Here is a 22,962-nt window from a genome sequence, read left to right as displayed (position 1 = left end):
CGGGGGAGCTGGATCCAATCCCAGCTGACATTGGGCGAGAGGCGAGGTACACCCTGGAAAGGTCGTCTGCGTAACTCATTGAGATAAAATTCACAAATACTAAATATAATAAATACATTATAAATAAAATCCACAAATGTAAATTGGATATAATGATTTATAAAGTGCATTCTTCAATACGTTACACTACCCCTTACTACTACTATAACTAATGCAATTGCTATTAATGCAACCACTTGTAGTGGAGTAGTTTCTCAAGGAAAAGTCATATGTTGGCTCTGTGTCATTTAATTGTTATTTTATCTTTCTTTGCATCAGTGTTTTTCTGCACAATTGTGTATTTCTGTTGTAAGCCTTTGGCAGATAATTACAAGGTCAGAAGAGTGCATGAGTCTCTGTATCAGCTCCAGACAGCTTGTGTACATCTTATTTGCAGAGCTAATCACCGCATTGTGAGTGAGGATGAAAATCTGATTTTGCACAATGTCCACAATTTCATCCACAGCCTTTATCTGATATTGAAAACTGACAAACTGTAGAAACAAGTTGTGCCCTCCACACACAGTCAATTTAAACTGCCCTGTTACGCTGTTGGAAGAGATTAGCTTCTATATTTTGGGCAATTTAGCAAGAATTATCCAGCCGTTTGTCCGGTGCTTGCTGTATAAATTTAGCGCTGTAGGACGAAACACTTACAGTGCTTGCTAAAGAACATGTTGGCTAAATAGAATTCAAGCCAACATGTCTGAGGGTTCACTGTGTGGGTGGAGATCTTTCACCTCCACCTGCTGACTGTGGCTAATGGCCTGCTTAGTGGTGACCTCGTGCTGTGGGGTTATCCTGACGCTACGACAGGAAGGTAAACGAGAGGCTTCTATGTGTCTTACAACCTCTGTCCCCTGGGAGACAGCAGCCTGCCTGTCTCCTTATGCCTGCCCTGGTTTATCGCTCTGCAGTGACCCACAGTCAACTCGTCCCCCTGCCGTCGTGCCCCTCAGTCTCCTTGACGAGGAGTGAAGGAGGGCCCTCTGGCAGGCATCTACTGCTGCTCCTTATGACCTCCATTTCTGATGGCCACTTGCTTAATGTGAGAACTTGATTGGTTGTGTTATCATTACGATGGGTTTTGCAGTTTTAGCTAAGGCTCTAGGGATATCATTGTCTGTGGACTCTCGACCCACCACTTTGGTGCAGTCTGACATCTTTTGGATCGATTGCCATGATATCTTGTACAGATGTGGCTGTCTTCCACAGAATGTGTCCTAATGACTTTGGGGAGTCGCTGACTTTTTGCTCTGTAGTCCCCACATTCATGTTTCCCCTGGATGAATTGTAATACATTGGTGTTTTTTTATGTTTCATCCAGTGCCATTATTATGTACATTTTTTAATTCTCTAATACTTTGGTTTTAGGGTTGCCACGGTGTGGAAATTTTCCCAGTGGGCAGTAAACTCGTGAAAATACATGAGTTAACTATTACACTGGACATTTTCCAAGAAAAGATATTTGCAGAGCTCTTATTTGACCATTAATGCTAGCTTTCGATCACTTTTGTGGTGCAGTGTTTCCCATTACCTAAGCGAGACTGTGGCTGCCTGCCTTTGCCTTCTTTGTCTCGCCATAGTTTCATACTGATCAGAAATCTTTTTTTACACTCCTCATAGGAACATAAAAGATCTCTAAGTGTTTACGCTCTCTTTTCATCCATCAATCGGACTGGCCATTGACGGCACCAGGAGAAATGTTGACATGTTGGTGGCCAGGTTGACCGTGAAAACACCTTTTGAGTTTTTACCATCCTGGACAGGCAGACAGGACTCTGCGTAACACCAGCCCTCTCTCTCATTAATGCATGAGAGTGTGCATATAGATGCTGCACCCTACTTGGTTTGTGACTAAATACCTGCAAGACTAATTACATTCCCATCAGCTTCAGCTCTGCTCTATATTAATACTATTTAGCAAATGTTAGCATGCTAGCGTGCTAAAATTAGGTGGTGAGCATGGTAAACATTGTACCAGCTAAACAGCTTGGTAGTGTATCGCCTTGGGGCTTTCTGGCATGCTGACATCAATATTTTGCTCAAAGCAATATTGTGCTTAAGTGCAGTTTCATCGAGCTGCTACCATCCTAGAAGACTCTTAGGCCTCTTACGAAAAGCAGCAGTCCTCTTGCACCTGGCGGGTTAGTCACACATACAGTGTCACTGTTCATAAACAAATATGAACAAAACTGATTTGCACCATTAGAGGAAAAACCTTAAATTTAAAAAAACTAAATTTACACTTGTCATTCCAATATATATTCACCTCTGTTCTTGTTATTCAATCTTTCGGGATCAAATTTATTATTGGAATTGACACGTGTTATTCAAGTCATTTAAGTTCTGCATATTCACTACAGTGGGTCGGGACTGTGATCATACTCTTATGGCGTCAGGTGCTGAAGTCATGTAAATCACTGAAGCTTCCTCAAACCAAAAAGAGTTTTTTAAACCAATGGATGAAGCATCATAAATTTAACATGAGGGAATAACAGTTCATTAAGCAATTTAAGATAATATATTTTCTGAAACAAAGCGTAACAATAGGAATAAATAGATATGGATGGGTTCTATTATATTTTTCTGTGTGTGTTTTAATTGTACAGTCTCAACTACACTTGACCGTGGTTCAAATTCCTAACACATTGTGGTTACATGTTAAAGGTCTTCTACCATGAATAATAACTGAAATACCCAGTAATTATCATTTCATATAAATTTGACAGATTTGTGCACAATCGCTATTTTGTGATAATAAAGCGTCCATCACACGCAGCTGCAGGACATTCATGAGAGCTTAGGTTAGCCTCTGTGTTTCCGACAGTTAGCTGATATGAAACAGTTGCCCTTGGACAAAGCGGAGTAATGTAGCGTCACTAATCAGTGCTTTACCGCAGCTCTGGAGAGGAGATGTGTGAGTGCTCACCTCTTCTCTCCAGTTTCAATTAGCAAGAGGTTTCCTTTAACTGATGCAGTGTTGGATTGTTGTCAGCGTGCACTGATACACAGTCGGCAAAACCCAGAGAGAAAACGGTCTTTTCTGCTGTACGGAAAAACAACTTTTTAATGTGTGGAAAAGCAATGAACTTTGAATGAACTTTTCTTTCAGTCAGTACTTTTATTTACTTCCTCTGCCCTATCTCCTCAAATGCAGTCATTAGCCAGACAAACATAAGGTTTGCAATCCTAAACTAAATGATGTAAATGAGCTGGAAGTGTCTTATAAGACATCTTTTACGTCAGATGTAGTCATTTTGTTTCAGGGACCAAAGTGATTGGAGTTGGATTTAAATAAACATCCCTGCGGAGGAGACCATTTGTTGAAACTATAAAACTAAAGTTTGCCTCAGAGTTAATGAAACAACTGTTGCTGGGCACAAATCCTGAACATCTGTAAAGCATTCGGTAAAATTAAAGTTTTTATAATGACGCATATTGACAACTTCAAACACCAATGCAGATATGTCTATAAAAGGCTGATTTTTATCAGCCAACCAATAAATGTTTCAACCTCTAGTTAAGACAACTGTTAACACAATAAGTTAAAGCCTTATATATTGATTTTTTTTCAAAAAAATATGGTTTCTGCTGACCGAAACATCCTAAGGCGGCTAAAACGATAAGTCATCACTTGCATTCATCAATTGCATATTCACAGTATTGGATTCCATTTCATTTCACCATAATAACAACTCCATCCTGCATGCTTAGATCGCCTTACTAGATTTTCAAATATATTCTTTCAGTGTAGACAGGCGTGCATCATTTAGTCTGTTTATTTTGGTCCAAAATGCAATTACTGGTCAGTTACTGACTACTACAGTTTGATAATTTGATTACGTAAGTTAATCTTTGTTTTATGCTTTGTATGCTCACAGAGATGTAGAGCATGTTTGCGACGAGCTTATCTCTTGACACGGTGAATGCACAAAAATAATGAACAAATTTGTTGACTTAAACACCACAATCACTCAAATTGTGGCGTGGTCTCAAGTTAAATCAGATTTAATACTTAACTGAGGGTCCTGACACACTGAGCTAAGCTCAAATAACTATAGTGCCAGCAAAGACTGAATGATTATTTACATGTTTAACAAAGGCATTTTTTTTTTTTTTTACACAATGCAACCAAGTTCAAATTATAGATTGCATACAGACTAGGGCTAGGCAGTAAAACAAGATCAATTATTATCACAATATAATTTTTATCAATAGCAATATCATATAGATCCAATATATATCCATGCAGTCTTTTTATATATTTGCAGTGTATCTTGTGTTTTTCATTCTCTGCCCATAAAGAAGAGTTTAAATCCACAAACCTCCCTCAGGAACAAAATTGAATTTCTCTGTCAGAAAATCTCACTCATTTAGTATTGCTATGGTTTTTGCTTTTCTTAGCCTCGTGTAGAGGCAGGCATGCAAAATCTGGTTGCCAAGGGAGAACGCTTCTCCTCCTTTTATTGATTTATTTATGCTTTTTGCTTCCTTAGCTTTCAGCTAGTGTTAAATTAGTGAGTTTTAATTTTCAGCAGGGATGCCACTTTGCATCTTATCCCCACGAATCAAGATGTTCTCACTGGGCCGTCTCGCGTTCAGACTGGTGCAGCGGCGTCGGATCGCACTCGGGTCACACCTGTTTCTCTGCTTTGAAAAGTTCATTTCAGAGTTAAGCTAATTATTTTGTGGACATAAGTGCAGACGCACACTACAGTCTACAGCTGTTTGATCTGACAGAGAGAGCTGTCCACCTGCTGCTGCTTCTCCAATCACCTGCATCGCCCGTCGCGGAACAGCAGCTGTGCTCTGAGGCAGATCAGATGGAAAGGGACGCGTAGAGAGGGATGGCGCACAAACTGCACCCATCTTGTCTTCCTCCAGCATGCTACACAAGTCGATTGTGTAACAGCCATTGTATTTAAGAATAGAAGGTGTGCAACTCAGAATGAGTCTAAAGCGGCCTGAGGGTAGGGTATTGACTTATTCTGGCTTTCTTCTTCTTCATCTGCTTATAAATACTGCAGCACAGAGTCAGGATACGGCATCAAATATATGTTTGCAATGATTGAAGTCAGTTAAGAAGTTTTAGCAGAAACTTAAAGTAAGACTTGGGTAATGCAAGTTGATGAGAATACATGTTCAGTTTTAGATTAAGTGAAGTGACGGTTCTGAAGTGTTTGTTGCCATGTTTGGCCTCCTGCCACGTTCAAGGGGAAGCTGTTAAAAGTTTTTGAATTGTAGAGGAAGCTCTTCCTCATGGGACAGAATGTATTTCTGTCCCTCTTTTTCTTTACACAAGGTCCTGGAGATTATTTTTACAGACTAGGGGATGTTGTACTTATGCAGCAGCCAACACCCAAGAACAGGAAGCCACAGTTTCTATGAAAGTCCACGAGATGGAAGCAGATAGCGCCAAGGGAAAACAATATTTTGGCTGGAACTCATTCTGGTGGCCAATTAGACCCCAATGCCTGTATGATTTACCACTTCCTCTACCTGCTTTTATGTGTTTGGGGCTGCTGTGTGGAACACAATGACCCCTGATTAAAGATTGAGCTTAGGCTCTGAGACGACCATGGCGCCATTCTTATCAGATGCCTACTTCTCAGAACTCAGCAAGACCACCTGAAATCAATGGTTGTATAGTCTGCCACTCCGACCCAATCAGAGACAGCTTGTTTAGACTTTATTTTAAATATTTTAAAATTTGAATGCAGCTTACTCGGGCTGTAGTCATTTGACCGGTCAATGTGCTCTCGTCTCAGCAAAGTTTAGCTGGTTTGACAAAAAACAATTGTCTGGTTGAAGAATAGGTATGATTTAATTTGGCCAGATTTTCTTTTTGATCTCATTTTGTCATAGGTTTAATATTATATTTTAATAATCATTTTTCTGTGCTTGATGAATATTGCTATTCCGTTGCTTTTGTTGATTTGTCAAAGGCAAGTCAACACAATAAATTCTGATTTATTCTATGTATCATATGTATCAATTCTCAACTTTGAAAATGTACAGCATATACAAGGATCTGAAGTCAGGACCTAAACATCTAAGTGTCCTTTTCCTTTACCCACTGAGACACATTGTACTGTACATGCAGAGGGACTGGACGGATTGTTTGTCTTTTCCTCCACCCTCTCCTGCAGACATAGGCTGGAAGTGAAGCCCAGATCTTGAATGGCGGGGTGGAGTGCGGGCTATGAGGTCACACTGTTAATTGCATAATGAAACGTGTTTCGTTTAAGATAACGCATCAAAGGAACTGTTATGTAACCTAAAAATCAGAAGCAACCTAAATTTGATTAGGACGTGCTGTGCATTCAGGCAGTTGTGATAAGTCACCATTGTTTTTGGCTTCATGTTAAAGCACACGGGTTTGATCTTGTACACTTACTATCAGCTTTAAGTGTTGATTTTTCTGCTTCCAGGAAGTTTGGGGATGTGTTGGGTGAACAGTTTAGGACTTGGTGGCTCTGGATGTGAATAATGCATCACAATTAAGGACAAAGGGGCAAAGAGTTGAGTGTGTTTACTGGCTGAATCATCCAAATGAGCAGCCAGTTGCTGATGACTTGCTGATGACTAGACTGAACACAGACAGCCACTGAAACCACTAAGAAGCCAAAATGGCTTTGACTTCGCCAGGGAGGATATCAAATGCCTGCTGATTGTCTACTGTTCGCAGCTTTTAGGATGACATTAATTGCAGGAGAAATGGGGCTTGGCAATAAAACAATATCAATCATTTTCATCAATAGCAATAAATCAAATGTTCAATACATATCAACATATTGTTTATACATCGTGGAAGAACAGTGATGAGGTATAACACATAATTGACTCACCTCAGATTTGTAAAGTGTTTTGCTGTAAATCAAGTGTTTGTCATTCTCTGCTCATAAAGATAAGTTTAAAACCACAACCTTCACTCAGGAGCAAAAATCGGTCATTAAACTTAACAGAAATAATAATGTGACATTTATCATGACATGATTGCTGATATTGACAGATTTTGTCTTGACAATATTTGGCCATGTTGCCCAGCCTGGAATATACTGGAATATTTTATACTGGAACTATACTAATTCCACAAGAGACGCTGGCTCATTGAATTAATTCAAGTAGTGACAATTTACAGACGTGCTCCAATTTTGTATTTTTTTTTCAGGGAAACCACTGTAATTTCAACAATCAACATTAATATCGCTGTTTACTTGACAGACAGTCTCTAGATTAGACTAGATAACATGAGTCACACACAACACTGCATGTTCTCCTCAAACTGCCACGTAAAAGCTTCTCTCTACAAGTTTAAAAATTCCAGTGTCAGGTCGTCATTGTGTGCTTGCAGATGCCAGGTAATGTCAGTTTGTCGAATATATCACAGAAAGATAATGGTTCCCTATAACGGAGCAGAATACAAAGTACTTATCCTGCTGGGTTGTATCTAGGCTTTACTTGTTTCATCCTTTTTCCTCTGTTAGTCATGGCAATATCCACAGCTTGTCAAGTTTGTTGCAACCTGCTGTAGTAAACCTAGTTTACAGTACATCAGGTTTGAACATGGTTTATAACACCTCCGCGTAGGATTGACACTGTAGCCTGTGTGGCTAAAGCCATAGTGAGCATTTATACTTGTGTGTCTGTGTGACTCGGCAAGTTTTTATGGCACTGTGTTTGTACTTCAAACAAGGCCGATTAAAATTGAGAGGATCATGTTGGAGTTGGAGCTGATAAATCTTGAAGAAATTACTTCAATGCGGAAACGATAGAAGACAGCGGAGGAGATGATGTGTACGGCCATTGAAGTGATCGAGGCCGAAGGACGATGAGTTCTGTGTGCTTGTCTTCTCACTGAGAGACATAGAGATGATACCAAGCTGACCAATTGCAGTTGTTGCAGTTCACATCGGCGCAACATGTAGTTGGGATGTGCATGTCAGGGTATGCAGCTATTGTGTACATCCAGCACAAAAGTATATATTAGCCTTTATATTCCCACTTGTTTGGGCAGATTGTAACAATTTCTGACATTTCTGTTTAGATTAACTATGTTCAGGTGGGGCACGACATCAATTTTACCATGAAGCAGCAAATGTGAATAACCTGGGAATGTGTTCACCTGACGACCAATCACTGATTGGGTACCGCTGTGTGAGGTACTTCGTAATGTTGATTCTGAAAGCTAAAGCTTTATTATAATAATAATAATTATAGTAATATAAGTGCTTTGCTATTTATGAAATTTCTTTTCCAACCTGGTTACAAAAAAATATCTTGCATAATTCTGTGATGACCTTTCAGCTTCTTTCCAGCTCAACTCTAAGAACAGACCAGTGGGAAATGGTTTTATCTGGATGTCTTCCCTCCATTACTCAATGTTATGGCCTCATCACGTTATAGAATGTGATTATTAACTCTGGAAATAAGACATTTAACCTCCACTTGTCTCCTCTGAACACTTGACTTCAGTTTGCTAATTGGTCATTCGATCGTCATGAAATGCTTGACAGAGATTGCCAGGAGAAGAAAAGCCTTTTTCTTGATATTGGTTTGTTATTGCCTCTGAGAGGATCACCCTGTCTGGTTCTTTATGGTCAATTCATGGGAATTTGTACCGTTATCTGGAAAGACCAGATCAATTGAGCAAAGAGAAAAGAACAGTTGAGTTAAGTGACAGCGAGCTTGTTAATGCTTGAAGATTGTTGCTGTATGATATATTAATTTGGTCTACAACCACCATGGCAAGCTTTTTGTAGTGTGCTAGTGGCACCGTGGTGACTCGGGCTGTAGTTGTAGGAGATGATGGATGAGCACAGATCTTCCAGACTAATAAAGCAGATTAATATCTGAAGTGAAGTACCACTTCTGACCACCTCAAGAAGCAGTGGAGTCCTGGAAAGCTGGCTCGTAATTCAAATTTAAAGGACAGAATAAGTTAACAAACTTGTGTCTTCTCAGAGTAGTTATCTCATAAAACTAAATTCACTGCCTCCATGTTATATAAAAACCTATTTGAACTTATGTAACAGGGAGAAGTTAGTGACCCACAGAATCAGCAAAAGGGAGAGCAACTTAAGAAAGACTCCAGTTTCATGTTGAGGGCTGATATAAGAGAGGATTATTGATGATTCATTGGCTCTGATGATTCATTGGAATTTGTGTGCTTTTTATGTCACCTGGGCTTTGGCATAACACTCGGGGTGAAAGCAGTTATCTTATCCGACCCCCCCCCGTCAGCTATCTCCCTGAACAGCAAGACCTTTAATCACCTGTCATATTTGCTGTCTGCAGCAACTCAAAGGAAGCTGATACTTAAGTTTTGGATTATGTGGAATGATTTTAAGTCACAACTATTGGGAGAGTTTTTATTATATTAAATGTGATAAATCCACAATAGCTGTTCAAACAAAGGAGGTATTGTTTCATGGATTATAAGAGCATCTTGGGTCACGTTTTTTTTTTTTATAACTGGCAGCATTTTAATAATTAACTAAGATTCATTTAAATTTTACTCCTTGATCAATAACATTGCGGGGCAGATGTATCTGCCCAAATGTTGGTGCAGCTGCATTAACAGCCTGTTCTGACCCACTAGGATTCATGGGAAATAGGGAGAAAATCACTCTATTGGCATAGCAACACCTTTCGATTTTGTAATAATGTATTATGAAACTGTTCTTTGTTTCTCTTTTGTTTGCCAAAACTCATGTCAAGTACCAAGTACCTGGCACTGTGAAAACGATTTCATATATGAACACCAAAAAATTGTGTTCATATTTTCCAATAATCAATTTATAATAATTTATACATAATTTACTGTACATTATTTAAGTACATTATGCACATTGAACTTCCCGAAAATCTACAATTGTAAATGTACCTTGAGAAACAAAAATTAGATCTATAGTTGCAACAGTTTTTAATATTTTGCCCAAACCTTTCCTAGTTTTCTGCCTGACAGCCATCGTCCATCAGCCCAACCCTATAGTGGGAAATGCTGCCTTAACGCTCTGCCTTTGTATGTAGTGCAACATATGTCATTCATATCAATGTTTTTAAAATACTAACAGTTCCTGATTCAAATCAAACATCAAGCAAAATAATATTCTTAATTGGACACTTTCTCATCACTCATGCAAATTTTATGATCAACTTTTGATTACAATTTTTCCATTGCACATTTTTTTATGCTTATTAGTATGTTCATTATACAATATATTTTCATGCAATTAAAGGCCACAGAGTATTGAATATCAATATATTCAATGAAAACGATACCTTGATTGTCCTTTTGATTTTATTTTAGAATCCACTTTGCTGTGATTCTTGTTGTGGCTGAATTTTCTATTTCTGTTCTCAGCTTGACAAATATTTATATCATTTATAACGTTCTTAGACTTCTACTTCTTATTGTTGTGCCACTGTCTCTATAACAGTGTGATGAAACACAAACGCCATTTTTTCCTCCAGCTGCTCGCGTGTTTGTTCACCACAGAACTGACAAGGTCAAATAAATGCACCTTTAATTTAGTGAAGTGTAACTGAAGACCCACTCATGCATCCCCCTCTGCGTCCCCCGCAGTGGCCCCCGGTGCCTCTTCTCCTTCTTGTAAACTGCATTAATATATATTGAGTACCTGTTCCTTTAGATCTCTGCTGAGAAGTGGATGCAAGACAATGTAGAGAAAAAGCTGTTAAAAGCACTGAATCAATAATTTCCTAGATTTATAATTCCTGGTGTCCCAAGATTGCATTTCTTTCCTGACTGTTCTTTGAAGCCGACTGACGACCACAGAGGCCATTAAGGTTTTGACCTTTACGCTTCACTGATAGCTAAGTCGTCTTATGCAGATGGGTCAGTAAAGGAATCTGACAAGAAGCTCCTCTCAAAGTACAGTCACTAAAAACAGACTCGCACTCAAAGAGCAACAGAGAAAAGAGAAGGACGATTACCCCTTGGAACTGATAATTCACTTTCAAAAACCTTCTTTTGTTTACCTGAAAGTTTTCACTGATTGTCTCAGCAGTTCTTTTCTCTCTGGTCAGGTCATCGCTAGTGTTCCATTCATGAGGAGAAACCTGCTGCACTGTAGACTGCACTGTGGCTGTATTAGTCAATCTAGACATAACGTGCATTTTTTTTCCCCCCACAGCCACAAAAGTAGATGTGATTTCAGTCGTCTATGATTTTCTTTTGTTGACTACAGCCCTACAATGCTTATCAATATCTTGCTTATCTGAGGAGCAAAGACCAAAACTTGCTTGTTTGAATGTTAAATCAATGTTGCATAGTGACATCTACCTTTGTCTCCACGCTCTTTCATTCATTCTCTCCTCTTTCTCCATCTCAACTCGGCTGGGTGTCGCCACTTGATCAAATAAAAGTGCTGTGTAGAGTTATGTAATTTGATTTAATTTCACAGCTGCAAAATACATATAATGAAAACATTGTTATACCTGCCAGACATCAGCATGTAAGCTGTGCCACTGTGAGCATGTTAGCGTCGTGACAATTGTATTACCACTTCCATGTGTGAATGCTACTGCTCGCTTTTGTCAACTTTTGGTTTAAAAAAATTCAATCATGCCGGATTGTTCCATATAATGTTCATTTGAATCCATCGTTGAAGGGCGTCACCACACTGGTTCTGCACTACTGCACTACTCTCTCTCCTAGCATGTTGAGATACTGTCTCTTATTGCAACATACGTTTTTTAACAGGGGAGTTTGTCAGTGTCAATTTGTCAAAACGGAAATAAAGATATGTATTTCAAAATATTGTGCTGCACCGAACCTTTAGCAAATATTGCTGATAAAGTTGGTCCTCATTTTAATAAAAGTGATAACCTTGTATCAACAAATAATTGAAAAACATTAAATAAAATCACAACAATGATGTTTTTAACTTTCTAATACACATGGAGCGCTCTAGTGCCAATTCTGGGAGGCCTGCCCGGCGGCATGTAGCATGGATGCTCTCTCAGAGGGACAAAACGGAAATGACAAGGCAATCGCCATTCTCTTAGTGTTGCTATGGTAGCAGAGGCACGGCTGTTTTTCCCAAGGTTAATGGGATGACACCTGGAACTCAAAGTACCATATTGAGAGAAACATGTGCCTGTTTTACTTAAAACAAGTAGATAAAAGAGAGCGGTGTCCTGTCACACAGAAGTCGGCCCAGAGCAGGTCGGATTAACAGACCTAAAGCACGTCACAGGCATTAGTCTTTCTGGCACAGACGATAAATCGGTCACTGAAGGAATGATTTAATTTTTGCAACGTAGATGTGACGTCTTCTCACCAGACTCTGCTGCCTCTGATAAAAACATAAAGGGTTTGAGGATGTTGAAAATGCCTGCTGTAGTTTATTTTCTAATCAACTTATTGTCTAGCAATTGGAAATCTAAATGAGAACTCTGAATTTCGACAAGTCAGGGAGTAAATGGCGTATGGACACTGCAGCATCAAACCTGCTTGAATCCATCTCTGTTTATTTAGTTCTGATATGTGGCTGTGTGCTTGTTTTGCTGCTGCCACATCTTCCGAATTGACCTGACGCCTACAATATTAATATTAATGTGTAAACACATTGTTTATGCACATGCAAATGTAACATTGTGTGAATCGTTCAAGGACACCACACTACACAAATGAGCCACTTTTCACTCAACTCCCTCAATTTGAATTCGTTCCCTCTCACCGTTGACCAGATGAATCAGTGTTTAACTTTTTGACGTCAAAGTCCTGTGATTCCTGTGAGTCCTATCATGAGGGAAGTGAAATAGATTCCAGAATAACTGCAGCTGTACTGGGTTCCAACAAAATAACCAACAAGTAACAGCAACAGTTTATGATGCAGGCCACTAAAAACATGTAAAAAGACCAGTAAAACAAAGTAATCACACGGTTAGGCTTCATTTTTCCAACCCACAATTGGTCTCAAAATTCAAATAAGTATATTAGTGACCACCACAGGAAGCTTCTAGCCTGATTATCCGAGTAGACTGACATTTTCTTGCACATTATTCAGTCATTTAGCTGCTATGGAGGAAATTAATTTCCTCTGCAACAGTGTATAGAGATAAATTCTAATACATGTTGTGATATTCCTGGAAGGCAGGGATGCCGCAGTACTTGGTGTTACCGGTATTTCACAGTGTTCAGGCGCACACTGATTATAAAACTCGCTCATTGGCCTCCACTGTCTTTTTAACATTGTTAACCCTGCCAAGGAGGTTTTATCTGCGTATAGCAGCATTACACACAAATTACAGGACGGATTACCACGAAACTTGGTGGAAGGATGAGGCATGGGTCAGTGAGGAACCTCTTAGATTTTAATATAGATCCGGATCAGGGGGCAGATCCAGGATTTGTTTTTCACTTTCTTTAACACTGCGAGGTTTAGTGTTTTATATATTTTTGTTGATTACTCAGAGAATGATTTATGGATCCTGATGGGAAAAATCAAGCTTTTACACGGCTAATATCAATATGAGTGTGAAATTTAGTGCAGCCTGATTTATTTATGTTTTAAATTTGAGGAGACTGTTGGGCCTTGGTGGAGGTATGCGCTCTACTGAATGCCATTCTAGTTTACATTGCAAAAGTTCACACAGGCCAAAACAAGTTTTTTATTAAATATGACTTTGTCTGAGCCTTTTTTTTAAATATTTCTGTCCCTTTATCGGCTTCTTCTACGCTACATCACTGCATTTAACTGAGAGTTGTGGTTATATTTATTAGTGTCTACTGGGCCTTGGCAGAGCTCTTCAGAGTGCCATTCTAGTTCAGACATGAAACGTTTTTTTGTGTTTCAGCTGTAGTGCCCGTGTTCATCAAATAAAATGAAAAGAAACTCCAGTTTGTAAACTACCAGTGTCAATTTAGTCGATTGCTACAAAATAAACTGAAAGTGTCTAATCTAACATAAAAAAAATCAAAGTAAGCACACCACAGATATTGAGCCAACACAAGTCTTTGCCTGTAAATTCTCCGGAGTAATCGGTAGCACCAGTGTTATCACAAATCTATTACCCAGAGGAGACCTTTCCACACACTGGCCTCCCTACTGTAAGGTGAGCCGTATCATCACTGTACCTCCTTCCTCTTTATCCATCCCAAGTTTGTAAAACCATCGGTGTTCTGCATGAATGACCTGGCCGCTCCTATAAAGAGGTTCACTAGAATAAAATAAATCTTTTACAGCCATTTGCAGAATGTAGCTCCAAATGTGGCATGTAATGTTGTAGAAAACCCAGACTTCTTTTACATTTGTTCACCTCGTCCTTATAGATTGGCAGGGCTGCAGCGGGGAAAGGCACAACCACAAGGATTATAGTCATTCTGATGGATGGCAATGGGACAGATTAATCGGCTGCCGTGCAACCCTCACTTATCTGATTTAACTGCTGCTCCTCCCTTTCTCCATTCTTAAAAGGCAGAATTATCTCTCCAGCAGCAAATGAGATGTAATGTGTGTTTGAATGGAAAATTAGCCGAAAGATAACCCTCTTCTATAGTTGCCCTGAATAGAAGTGACCTGTGTAGCTCTTGAGTGGCTTCGGCTCATTATGTCATGTGTTTCTGAAGTGACAGAATGACATTTGTTCGGTTGATGACATTTACGTCCCAGCTCTCGTACTGCACAGGCCAGCCAGTTATCAGGAGCCGTTTATTTTGTAACTTCCTTTCATGCTCGGAGTGAACATCTAATCTGTCTGCACACGGCTGGAATACTGAGTCTGTTGTTGTTCTGAGATATGTCACTCAGGTTTTGCGGGCTTCTCCCTTTTTCGTTTTTGTTGTTGTGTAAGGATGAAAATTGTTTGATCGCAGCCTGAGTGCACAGACTTTTATTTGCTTTTTGTAAATAACCTTACCCATATCAGTGTTGTATAGCAAGGAGTATTTCTTCCCTTACATGCAGGATCAGTCAAAGTCTGTGCACCTGTGCTTGTCGGTAAGATAGAGCTGAAGCAGCAGGAGAGCTGCTGGTGCCCCGGCCATCCCCGCCATCAGCAGCAGAGACTGTGATCCTCGCCGCTGTCGCCAGATCGCTTGGCGCTTAAAGAAGTTGTTGATAGTTTGTCCTGATTTTCAGATTGTTTGGGGTCGATGTCTGTCTATCTTTGCTTTTAGAAGTATTTGTTGAAAAGCTTTTATTGCACTTAACATAACGAGATGTTCATTTGCCCGCACTCTGCTCCGCTCAGTTTGTGCAGGGAGGGGCTAAGACACAGGGTGAAAAGGAGTTGAGAATCGTGACTCTTAAAGACAGAAATACCCTGTAGACGAATCTTACACTGAGCAGAAGTAAAACTAGGTACATAGTAAAAAACACATTTTGTTCTTGTTCATTTAGTTCTTTTTTTTTTATACAAGTACATTCGGTTAAAATATGAATAAAATGTGTTTTTATATACATTTTGAAGACTTTTGTGTTTTACAACAATTCACTCGAGAAGAGAAAGGGAAAAGGGGAAGAAAGTATAGATTGAAATTGCCCACTGGAGAACAGGGATAGTTCTGTGTCTGGAATTTTTATATTGTTGGTAGCTTACATAGTACACTTACTTTATTGGTTAGGGAACTGGTAAATGTTTGAAGCAACTGCAGGCATTTTACTTCAGACAGCTCTGCCTAAGAATATATATTTTTTTCTGCCAGCCCAAATGGGATGGGAGTAAGGCATGATCAAGTGTTCAGTTGCCTCCAGTTTGTACTATATATTTCAACAATATTTCCCAGAAGTGTCTAAATGTACATCTAACCTGAGTTTTACTTTCAGTTTGAGCTTCGGTGTGAAACATTTGAGAGGAATTCACTGAAAGTTTATACAACTGGGTATTACATGTGAACTAAAACTGCTTGTGAGGCAAGTGATATAAGTTCACATCATCAGGTCGGTTCATACACATTTCAAATATACTGGATTTCATTTGGCAAATAATAATATAGATTTTTTTTAACGTTCAGAAAATTCAGAAATGTTATAGATTGATAGTTCTGTTATTTAGTCATAAAGTGAACATAAACGCATTGGCCTATGGATCCAGATTTTTGTATTATTTTTCAACTTTTCAGTTCCAACATGCATAGTTGTTCTTGCAATATTGGCTGATATACACTGATAATGATATCAGATAGTGTTTGACAATATTGTGTTCTGGCTGTAAAACTCCAGATTTAAGCTAGACCTTTATTTTACTGTTATTTTCACAATTTATTCGTGACTTTAGCTCAACATACTTTCAACTGAACTATGCAACACTGCTGTCCTTTCTCTGAACCCCTGCTTTGGGCTTTAGTCAAGGTAGCCGATGTCTAGCAAATCTTGAAGCTACTGTAGTAACCCTATCTCTCAAAGTTGCTATGTCTTCATGTTAATTATTTGGTTCTCACATATTGATTGAGGTGTTCATTCTCAGCAAGGTTAGCCTTGGAAGCAGGGTGTTTATACGACTGGGGGTGATTGGCTGCAGTGTTAGAATCAAAAATAGAAATTTTGCTTTAACCTTTAATAAAAGTATCGTCGGTGTCAATAACCACAAATCAAATGGAAAGGCCGAGAATTGATTTTTCCTTTTACATAAAGGCTTAACAGATAAATTTGTACACAAAGCTCTTTCTATTTGAGTATGGCAAACGCACGCGCCACTTTATAGAAATCCCTTATGTGCAAGCAGCTTTCTCCTGCCTTATAGTATTAGTATTGCATTCATAATAGGCTCTGTTCCAGGGCATGGAATATTGGAGTTGTTCTGGTACAGACATATTGGTAAGTCTAAAGCCATGACTGACTAATTTAATCCTGCTTGCTAATGCAGTCATTAGTCAGAAATGCAGTTCATATCCATTCCAATATTTGCCTGCAATCCAGAACTGATAACTCCATAATCTTTCAGGTGGTGTTTAGAAGACAATTGATGTTAATTTAAGTCCCTTTACAAAACAGAGGAATTTCCTGGTGCACTCTTTTCCTATTTTAGGGGCATATTCAGTGGAGAGATGGATGAAACAAATACTCTTTATATGTCTGTATACCCCACAGCCATGTTTATGATTGTGCTCTGGTTGACGCGGAAAAACATTTCAAAATAATCCTGAATCACGCTGTCTTTTTTTGAGGCACGAGGGCGCACAGTGTCTTTGGCTGCAAGGTGTTTATACATAGCATGACATAAAGCCACCGTTGATCCCTGGGTGTTGTCGTGAAGAGGAGTTCACATATCTTTTTCATGAGCCAGTAGCAAAGTTGCCCTATATCTGCGGGGAATTGGATCATAAATATTGTGTTAACCCAGAAAAGTTAAATTCCATGCATGCTTCCTTGTTCCCCTGATCCCTCAGCTTTTGTTGTTGCATTGGCCCATTGTACCCGAGAAGAGATCAAGGGGACCCCTGTCGGTTGTGAATTATTCCTTTGTAGAAGCGCTACTGTAGGGGATAGAGGATTAAAAGAGCAGACAGTGGATGGGGATTCTACAGGAAGTTGGTTTGAAGCACACACTGCACATGAATTGTTTAAAGTGGAGTATTTTCTATTGAATTGCGTAGATGGTGTATTTCTTTTGCTATTTAAACACAGATGTATTTATTCTGCACCCATTCTTAATGCTAGGTGTAGCGCTGCAGGAATATACCTTGTTTGGATATTTCAATCATATATGGACAATTACCACTGAATGATGAATTTCCATTGTGTTTACATGCTTTCCAGATGCTTTGGTGCTTTGAGGGCCCTGCAGCCGAATTAATATGAAAGAGTCATTGTCCTCGTTTTCTCAGTTTCCATTATAGCCATATAGAAACCTCCCTGCTGCTGTAGCAGTCATGATGTCAGTGTTTTCACTATGGTGATTTGGGGTTCTTGGTCTACATTTTTTATAGACTCTTGTGTCTTCTGTTTCTGCAGGAAACCATGGACCTCGACGCTGGGAAACCTCATATCCAGAATGTGCTGCGAAAAACCAATCACCTGTGGACATTACAGATGAACAAACTCTGGTTTCAGAGGAGTTTCAGGAGCTGGTGTTCGACAAATTCAGCGCTGAGTCCTCCAACCAGACCACCATGAAAAACACTGGAAAGACAGGTGTGCATCAATTTGTTTTCTTTAGTCACTCGAACTTTATAGTAATGTATTATTATTATAATTATAATAATAATAATAATTATTATTATTATTAGTAGTAGTATTGTTTAGCATTTTTGCAGTGGAGTTTAAAGTGCTTCACAGCTGAAATATAAGCTGATTATACAATGAGACGGTAGAAATGTAAAGACGGAATTAAATGGGTCTGTAGACTTAAACAAATTAATTACAAATAAATAACAAAATAGATAAATACAAAATGAATGGTCTGTAGATTCAATTTAAATCACAGTACTTGATTAATTGAATTACATAGGTCACCAAAATCTCAAGTTTTAATTTCTTTGTGGGGTTATGATTTGTTGTTTATTTCAAATTTCACCAGGATGTGTAGGGTGCAACACAACTGTTAAGTTCAAGGTTCATCTCTTTAACTCATATTATCTCTGGTTGTTAGTGACCATCACAGGCAGTGTTGCAGAATTAAAGGATCTTACTGGATTTTTGTATCAATCGGTTAAGGTCCCTTTTGATTTTCAGGTATTAAATTCACGTACTTGTAGACATAAAAACAATGTAGTAATTTGATCCATAAACATATTTAAATATCCAGAAAGTTTAACACTCTGCAATATATATTCACTTTATGATAATAAAAAAAAGTGTTATCCAACCAACCCTAGTTTAAATCAAACTAGTGGTTTTAATAATTCCTCTATTATTTGCCTTCATTGTGCACTGCTCTCACTTTCTCTCTTTGTACACAGCCTGTTTGCCTTGTTTACAGAAACATTGTGAAGCTTACTTGATTAACTGGTATTTCAAACTATTGCCACATTGTTTTTTTTAATCAACAAATCCATGGGCTATTTGTGTGAAAACCCTGACCTTAATTGATCTCCCCTGCTTTTGGTGCAGTATCTCTCCGAGTAGTGTCATCTTTTGCGTATGATCATAATGAGAGTTGTTAGCCTCCATGACAACCAAGGCCACTGGGACAACGGCGCAACGCTTCATCTGCTTATTTACAAAGATGGAAAACAACAAGGCTGGCTGTAATTTTGGGCACATGCAGTACAGAGGGAATTTTAGATTGTTAAACACTGTGGAAATCAGGAAAGTGGAACCACATTACCACACAAATATTATCATGCAAAGGCTCCTGAGAAGAGGCCAGCAAAATATTTAGAAAATTCATTTCATGATTTTCAGAAATCCATTCAATATCCTCTTGTCCTAAACCAGTATTTTTATTTTGGTTTGTTATAGAACAGTTTGTTACTTCTCCTGTTTTCTTTTGGAATTTCAATGAGATGACCAGTGGAATATATTTTACATTGAAACATATAGTTTTGATTGAAGTACTACATTACAAAGATTCAATGTACTGTATGTTTGAATATAATGTGTGTTCCTGACGTGTCATCACATTTAAAGTGGATGGATGGATGGATGGAGGGTTTGATTGATTGATTGATTGATTGATTGATTGATGTACTGCCGCTCTTTAGACGGTAGAGCAGCAACCAAAGTTGAGAACAAGGTCAAAAGCAGTGAACAAACTTTTGCTCAACCTTTATTTCTAATGTTGCATTTGATTCACTTCACACTTAAAATGTGGGTACACCTGTCTGAGGATGCTTCTCTTTAAGACAGTGTTGGTTATTGATTCCAACAGGAATTCGTCCTTCATGTTCTTGGAATAGAATTTAAAAGTTTTGAATGCTAGACGCTCTTCTCCAAATGAGTCTTTGAAATCGTCTTCTGTTTTCCGCATCACGATTTGTTGCATCCTTGATATGTTTTGTGTTGCAGCAAGGTCACTCTCCCCTTTTCATGCACCCTCCTTGGCAGCCTTTTGTTTTGGAATTGTTGTTACGTCTGCATGGATGACGTCAAACAAGACTAATTTTATGCAAGCCTTTTGTTGTCATTGTGCGGTCGTCAATGCACCGTGGCCCTTAGGAGCTGAGAGGTCTTACTGACACTTGATTCATTTAACACCTGACTGCTGTCAACTATCAGGGTTTTTTTTTATTCAGCATAAAGAAACTCAACCATGAAATAACTCTTCATAGCTTGGCTGAAATACTTCACACATTATATTCTTATTTGCCCATCTCCGCGATTTAATGGCCTTTTCTTGGGGGGGGGGGGGGGTTGCAGCCTATAAGCTTGATGCCTGATCATCTGTCAAGAGGAGTCACATTATGTCAGTTAAATCATTTCACTTTTTCCACTTCATCATTGTAAACAATGCAATGCGAGACAACAACATGCCATACTGTGAACTTTCACAAACCTTGGCTTTAACTAGTAAAAAAAAAAAGGTTGACAGAAATGGAGTGAAGAGCGGCACAACTCTATTTTATTCACTGCTCCAGTGCTCTCAGCTCTGCTGCCGACTGTAAGCAAAATCGTCTAAACTACATTTCAGCAGACACTGGTACAACCTCCTCTATTATGTCTGAGAGCAGTGGCCATGCAGGAGAGACACCCTGTGGTGCGCTATGATTTTATTACTTAACTATGAACAGGAAACACTTTTTATCGCTCTGGCTGTGTGGAAGAGTGGAACATTTTTACATCGCAAATGAAGAGCAAAGGGATTATGATGCGAGTCTTGGAGATAAAACCTAGATCGTGGAAGCTGTTGTGGGAGTTCAGCATGGGACATCCACCCTGATCTGGACTTTTAGGTTAAATTTGAGGAAAATTGATCACTATTACTCTAGTTCTCACCATACCCTAGTTAGAAACAGTTGTAGAAGATATCAAAGTTGGAACATTCCCTTCATATCTCTTTAATCTTGATCAAATTTAGTTCCCCAACTACATTTCTCCTGCCCATCAGTATTGCTTGCGGTTAGAGTTAAAAATCTCCAAAGTTGGTATCTCTTGTCCGACACCTTACCGCCTTGCACGATGGGGGGGCTTTTGCTTTGATGCCCTTTCTGTCTGGAAGATCTCAAAACGAAATGAAAGCCTTTATTCTATTGTACAAGATAATACAACGGAATTCAGACCTCATTCTTATAACTGTCAGTTATTAAGCCCAATGAATTGAATTTTTTTGGAATGAACAGGCGCTCACTCCATTCATTAGAAATGACTGTACTTTAACCTCATTCTCGGAATTTGGATTCACAACTTGGATTTTTTTTTAGGAGAAAATAGCTTGTGTTTCATGTTCTCGGATGTTTTACAAATAAAATCCAATTTTCAAGAATACAATCTAGTCTGTTGAAAGAATCCAAGAAAATTGCAAATTTAAAATACTGAAGTTAACCACGCTTGATCTGTCCCACAGTATTTCTATTGAGGCTGCCACTAGGGGGCGCTGAAATCAAAGCGCTCAAATCCTGCTCAGACGGGCTTTAACTTCACACTATTTAAAAGTCAATGTTGTAATTAAGAACTGAGTGAACAGATCTTAAAAGTTCATTGTGATTGATTTTGCAATGGTCCCGTGCGACTTAACCCGCTTTGAGATCGAGCTGATTGGCCGCCATTCAGGCTGCATTCCTTCGTAAAACATTCTTCATAAAATTTCAAACAACTCAAATTCATGAGGAATCGGAGGACCCCAAGAGACATTTGCATTGATCAAGGATTTACTTTCACACATACTCCCCTTCTTTCACAGGCTGTGATTCAAGGTCTTTTTGGCTAAGCTTCTAATTCCTGCTCTGCTGTTGGAGGGTTCAAACACACCCAGGGCTGCATTTCTAATGAGACTCCCAGGGCCAGCCAGCATCCTCTATCCTTGACTTTCCTTGTGCTTAACACAGGATTACACTACATCAATAACAGCAATGTCTGAGACTCATTACCATCTCTGTAAATGTTTTTGCATGTTTGCAAGCGAGTTCCACAATTATCCTCATGCGATGGCTAGGTCTTTCCAACGTGGACTGATTTTCACTTTGACCTGATGCTCTCAGTCTTGGAAATCTCCTGCATCTAAGACCTTTTCCTTCAAGCTGTGGGACATCAGCTTAAGCGGCACTGGCACGTTAATACTGCTGGCAGATTCTTTCTTGCCTCACGACAGGGGCTCAGCTCATCCCTCATCACACAAGGTTCTCCTCTCCTCAGATCTCCTCGTCTCTTCCCTCGGTTTTCCCTGGATCTCACACTTGTCTTTTTTTCTTCTTTTTTTTTTGCTGTACTGTTCTCTCTGCTATCCATCAAGAGGGGATCTGGTTTCCCTTGCCTTGATTTCATCCATTTTCTCTGCCTGTTCATCATGTCGCCCCGTGTTTACTGACAGTCTGTGTTTGCTTGTACATTCACATCCTCTCGCTTTGTGATATGATTAAAAGTGGGCTGTCCTTCTCCAGAGACGCCAACTAAATCTCCCCATAACACGGGGGATCAGCCGACAGAGCAACGGGTCTAATCTGGCTAATGATGTCAAACGTAGACATGGCAGAGGGCTACACATACATTAACATGGAACCTCGGCCAGGGTATCAGAAATATGATGATCTTATAATAATTTTTCAGATGTCATGGAAAACTAACACAGCTCAAATTCAAATCCATGAACTTGGGTACATTTTCTTTTTTTTTTTTTTATGGGAAACAGACAATCTGAAGTTTTAAAGTGAATCCAATTGCTGTTGGCACATGGAAAACTATTCCAACAGAAGATTAATGACATTATCTGCTATGAATTTTTTAATGTCTGAGTCTGTTTAAAAACTCTCAGAGGCCGTTGCATAATGTCATTAGTGCATGGTGAAAAATTAGTGTGGCTCAACCAAAGCAACAAAACAAAAATCTGCACATCATCTCTCGATGAACTAATTGG

General features: G+C 39.1%; 1 protein-coding gene across 1 annotated transcript in view; it reads left to right on the top strand.

Annotated features, from left to right (window-relative positions):
- Nucleotides 1-22,962, top strand: part of ca16b (carbonic anhydrase XVI b) — a 94,187-nt gene that overhangs the window by 31,002 nt on the left and 40,223 nt on the right. The window contains exon 3 of the mRNA XM_034586302.1: nucleotides 17,967-18,146. Within this exon, the coding sequence (XP_034442193.1) occupies nucleotides 17,967-18,146 (180 nt within the window). The remainder of the gene's footprint in view (nucleotides 1-17,966; nucleotides 18,147-22,962) is intronic.

The sequence above is a fragment of the Hippoglossus hippoglossus genome, chromosome 5, assembly GCF_009819705.1.
Source record: "Hippoglossus hippoglossus isolate fHipHip1 chromosome 5, fHipHip1.pri, whole genome shotgun sequence".
Taxonomy (NCBI): domain Eukaryota; kingdom Metazoa; phylum Chordata; class Actinopteri; order Pleuronectiformes; family Pleuronectidae; genus Hippoglossus; species Hippoglossus hippoglossus.
Note: the sequence above shows the minus strand (reverse complement) of the source record. Positions and strands in the feature narration are given on the sequence as shown.